The 3,968-nt window shown below is 48.2% G+C and overlaps 1 protein-coding gene and 1 pseudogene across 2 annotated transcripts in view; one reads left to right on the top strand and one right to left on the bottom strand.

The window, feature by feature from the left end:
- Cnksr3 (CNKSR family member 3) overlaps positions 1 to 1,452 on the top strand; it is a 99,642-nt gene extending 98,190 nt beyond the window's left edge. The window contains exon 13 of one of the 2 annotated variants that reach the window (XM_031352759.1): positions 40 to 1,452. In XM_031352759.1, the coding sequence (XP_031208619.1) occupies positions 40 to 338 (299 nt within the window). In that variant the 3' untranslated portion in view covers positions 339 to 1,452. The remainder of the gene's footprint in view (positions 1 to 39) is intronic. The other variant, XM_031352758.1, reaches the window with a different exon arrangement.
- Positions 1,447 to 2,858, bottom strand: LOC116077904 (annotated as a pseudogene).
- Positions 2,859 to 3,968: the final 1,110 nt, after the last annotated feature.

Here is a 3,968-nt window from a genome sequence, read left to right as displayed (position 1 = left end):
GTGTCCTTGTTCTGATAGTTTGTCTTTGTTTGAAAACAGGGGAAGATGCCCTCTGCCGGTACTTCAGCAATGAGCGGATTACACCCATCACTGAAGAAAGTGCCTCTCCTGTGTACCGGTTCTCTAGACCGCTAACTGAGCGGCACCTGGTGCGAGGTGCGGACTACATCCGAGGGAGCCGGTGCTATATCAATTCCGATCTGCACAGCAGCGCCACCATTCCATTCCAGGAGGAAGGCTCCAAGAAGAAATCCTCCTCCTCCTCAGCCAAGGCATCTTCTGGGGAGCCTTCGCTGCTGGTCAGCTGGCTGACTCGCCTCAAGCTATTGACTCACTAAGGTTGCTGCTCCACCAGCTTCCCGCCTGTCTCCTGCTAGCAAGTGCCTTCTTCCTCGGTGGACAGCTTCTTCAGGCTCCTTCCACAGTACTCCATGGCGACTTTACTTCATTCCATTTTTTTTTTTTAAAAGGTTGTATACTGTCGTTCCTAGAGTTTCGAAGTCACCAGAGGGCATCAAATCCAGTGGATCTTAGGTGCTGTCCGTGGAGGCAGAAGGAAGGACGGACATGGCACAGCCTGTTTAGTCTTGCTTTCCCACTGTGGGGATGTGGAGACATACTCTTTAAAGTGTTGGTGTTGGCCAGACAACTTAATGTCAGGAACTGGCAGAATTGTTCACTTTTGTCTTCATGGACACTGGGGACTAAAATTGATGGGTTTTGTCACATAGATACGTCGGTTTGTGGTCCAACTTCTGTATCTGAAAAAGCTGAAGGAGAAAAACCTCTGTTTTGATTTTCTTTTTTTTTTTTTTTTTGAAGGAAGACGACCTGACTTTTAATAGCATAGCTCTAGCCCCAGAAAGCAAGATAGACAGACAGCAAGCTATGCAAAGATGCCAGAGGTGCAATGGCACAAACAACTAGGAGACTGCCCTTGTTCCTGCCCATCTCCCAAGTTTGTGAGGTGGCTGTATACCCAGGAACCTTGGGCCCACCCAGCCCCCACTCCCAAATCCTTAGTGTTCAACGAAGCCTGGGCCAAGCCTTGCTTCTAGAGTGGTTGAGTGAAGCAGCAGCAAGAAGAGTCAAGTAGTCCAACCATCCAACACAAACTATCAGACATTTCAAAAAGTGAAGACTTGTATCTTGCAATAGCTTGTAGCTAGACAGACGGTCCAGGATTTGGTCCTTGCTTCTCTCCTATCCTGGGCGTCCTTAGGACCTTACATCAAAGTCCTTAGGTTCATACTTTCTGGAGCTCAATGTGGGGCCCCTTGGCAAGTCTCACATCAGCCATGTAAACGTAAAATAAGGTCACGAGTAGAGGTAGCAGTCAAAGTAGAAAGTGGGCACAAGCAGAAGCTCGAGCTGTTACAGAGGGGACAAGAAACCATGCAAGGAGACTATTTATTTTGAAAGGACTTTTCAATAAACACAGTGAACAGGCTCCAAGTAGCTGCCTATTCTTCTTCATCCTCGTCCTCATAGGAGTCGATGCCTATTTCTTCATCTTTTTTCAGAACAGCCATATCCTCTCGAACCTCAGAGAACTCCCCCTCTTCCATTCCCTCACTCACATACCAGTGTACAAAAGCCCTCTTGGCATACATCAAGTCAAACTTGTGGTCCAGGTGGGCCCAGGCTTCAGCAATGGCGGTGGTGTTGCTCAGCATGCACACTGCACGCTGCACCTTGGCTAGGTCACCCCCAGGCACCACAGTGGGTGGCTGGTAGTTGATATCAACCTTGAAGCCTGTGGGGCACCAGTCCACAAACTGGATGCTGCTCTTCGTCTTGATGCCAGCATTCACATCCTTGGGCACCATATCTCCAAGGTACAGCAGGCAGCAGGCTATGTACTGGTCATGCTGAGGGTCACATTTCACCATCTGGTTGGCAGGCTCAAAACGGGCATTGGTGATGTTTGTCACTGACAGCTGCTCATGGTAGGCCTTCTCTGCCAAAATGACTGGTGCATAGGTAGCCAAGGGGAAGTGGATGTGAGGGTAGGGCATCAGGTTGGTCTGGAACTCTGTCAGGTCCACATTGAGGGCCCCATCAAAGCGCAAGGAAGCTGTGATGGAGGAGACAATTTGGCTGATGAGGCGGTTGAGGTTGGTATAGGTTGGGCGCTCAATTTCCAGGTTAAGGCGCCAGATGTCATAAATGGCCTTGTTGTCCACCATGAAGGCAGCCTGAGTGTTCCAGGGTGGTATGGGTGGTCAGGATGGAGTTATAGGGCTCCACTACAGCTGTGGACACTTGTGGGGCTGGGTAGATGGAGAACTCCAGCTTGGACTTCTTGCCATAGTCAACAGAAAGCCGCCCCATCAGCAGGGAGATGAAGCCAGAGCCAGTGCCCCCTCCAAAGCTGTGGAATACTAGGAAGCCCTGAAGTCCTGTGCACTGATCAGACAGCTTGCGGATCCGGTCCAGCACTGGGTCGATGATCTCCTTGCCAATGGTGTTGTGACCATGGGCATAGTTGTTGGCCGCATCTTCTTTCCCAGTGATAAGCTGCTCTGGGTGGAAGAGCTGGTGGTATGGGCCATTTAAAATCTCATCAATTACAGTAGGCTCCAGGTCCACAAAGACTGCCCGAGGCACATGTTTTCCAGCTCCAGTTTCACAGAAGGTGGTGAAGGAGTTGTGCCCTCCACCAGTGGTCTTATTGCTGGGCATCTGCCCATCAGGCTGAATCCCATGTTCTAGACAGTAGAGCTCCCAGCAGGCATTGCCCATCTGGACACCTGCCTGCCCCACATGGACTGGAATGCACTCACACATGATGAGTTTGGGCAGTACGTCTCATGTAGAGTCGGGGTCACGGGTCTCAGTGAAATCTCTCTGTTTTGAGTTTTAAAGCTATAGAACATATAAGTATGGCAGTGTCCGCTGCAGAATGACATAAGTGTGTGAGGCTCTTTGGAGCAGGGCTTTACCTGCAGATCAGCTGTTACATGTGTTTAGTTGCCCCTCCCCCCACCACACCCCCTTACCCCCAAACTTCCACCCCCGTTCAGAAACAGCCTTTGTGTAGGTGAGCCAATACACAAACTCACAAGCACGCTTTGGTGGAACTTAGCATATGCAAAAAAGTGTGTGCTTTTTGTGAGAGGTGCTGCAGTTATGTGTATTGGGAAAGAAGCTATAAGATTTGCTGACAGCCAAAGTGTATTGTTCAGGAAGCTGAAGCAACCAAATTTAGAGTTATGAGGCATTGGTCAGTTTGCAGCGTTGGCCTGTTTGATGTCTGCGTTTTAGGAAAAAAAAAAAAAAGCCTACAGTCCTTCCCAGGTGTACACATTTTTGCTAATTAGAAATATCTTGAAAAGCATCATGGTCGATGATTTTCAACTAGGATCAGGTATTTTGAAAAAGGGTGTCTGGATATTAACTCTTGTCTAAAACCGAATGTACAATATTTTGCTAGAATGGAAAAAGCCCTATCTTGTTAATTTAAGTGTTTTAAATAGAGTTGTATATTTTTCTTACTCTTAGTCACATGTAATTGAAATGTTTCTGTTTTGCGTCATATGTGAAACCCAAGGAAAAAGAGCGTTCAGTGTGTTTTCAGATTTACAAGCAACCCACCCTGGCCATTGGCAGCATGGGCGCTCATATTAAAGACCGAAATAAATCCTTGCAAGCATTTTTGGATTTTATGAATTTGTGGTAGAGGAGCGAAAGAATCAAACGTAAATGACGTTACGGAAAAAGAATTATCCAAGGTATTCTTAGGCAGAGCTGTTGCCCGGCATCTACATCCTCTCCCACATCGCTGGGGTTGTCCACTGACCTGCTTGAAGTGCAGTGCACAGGAGGGTCACTGGAGTTAGTAAGGCCCCCTCCCCCTATCTTAAATGCCACTGTGGAGGTGTTAAGGGGCACAGCAGCCACTTCTGCCAATGTCATTGTTTTTACACCCACACCAACATATTCCATCAGTGTCTGGGGCACTTTGA

The sequence above is a fragment of the Mastomys coucha genome, unplaced genomic scaffold (assembly GCF_008632895.1).
Source record: "Mastomys coucha isolate ucsf_1 unplaced genomic scaffold, UCSF_Mcou_1 pScaffold5, whole genome shotgun sequence".
Lineage (NCBI taxonomy): Eukaryota > Metazoa > Chordata > Mammalia > Rodentia > Muridae > Mastomys > Mastomys coucha.
Note: the sequence above shows the minus strand (reverse complement) of the source record. Positions and strands in the feature narration are given on the sequence as shown.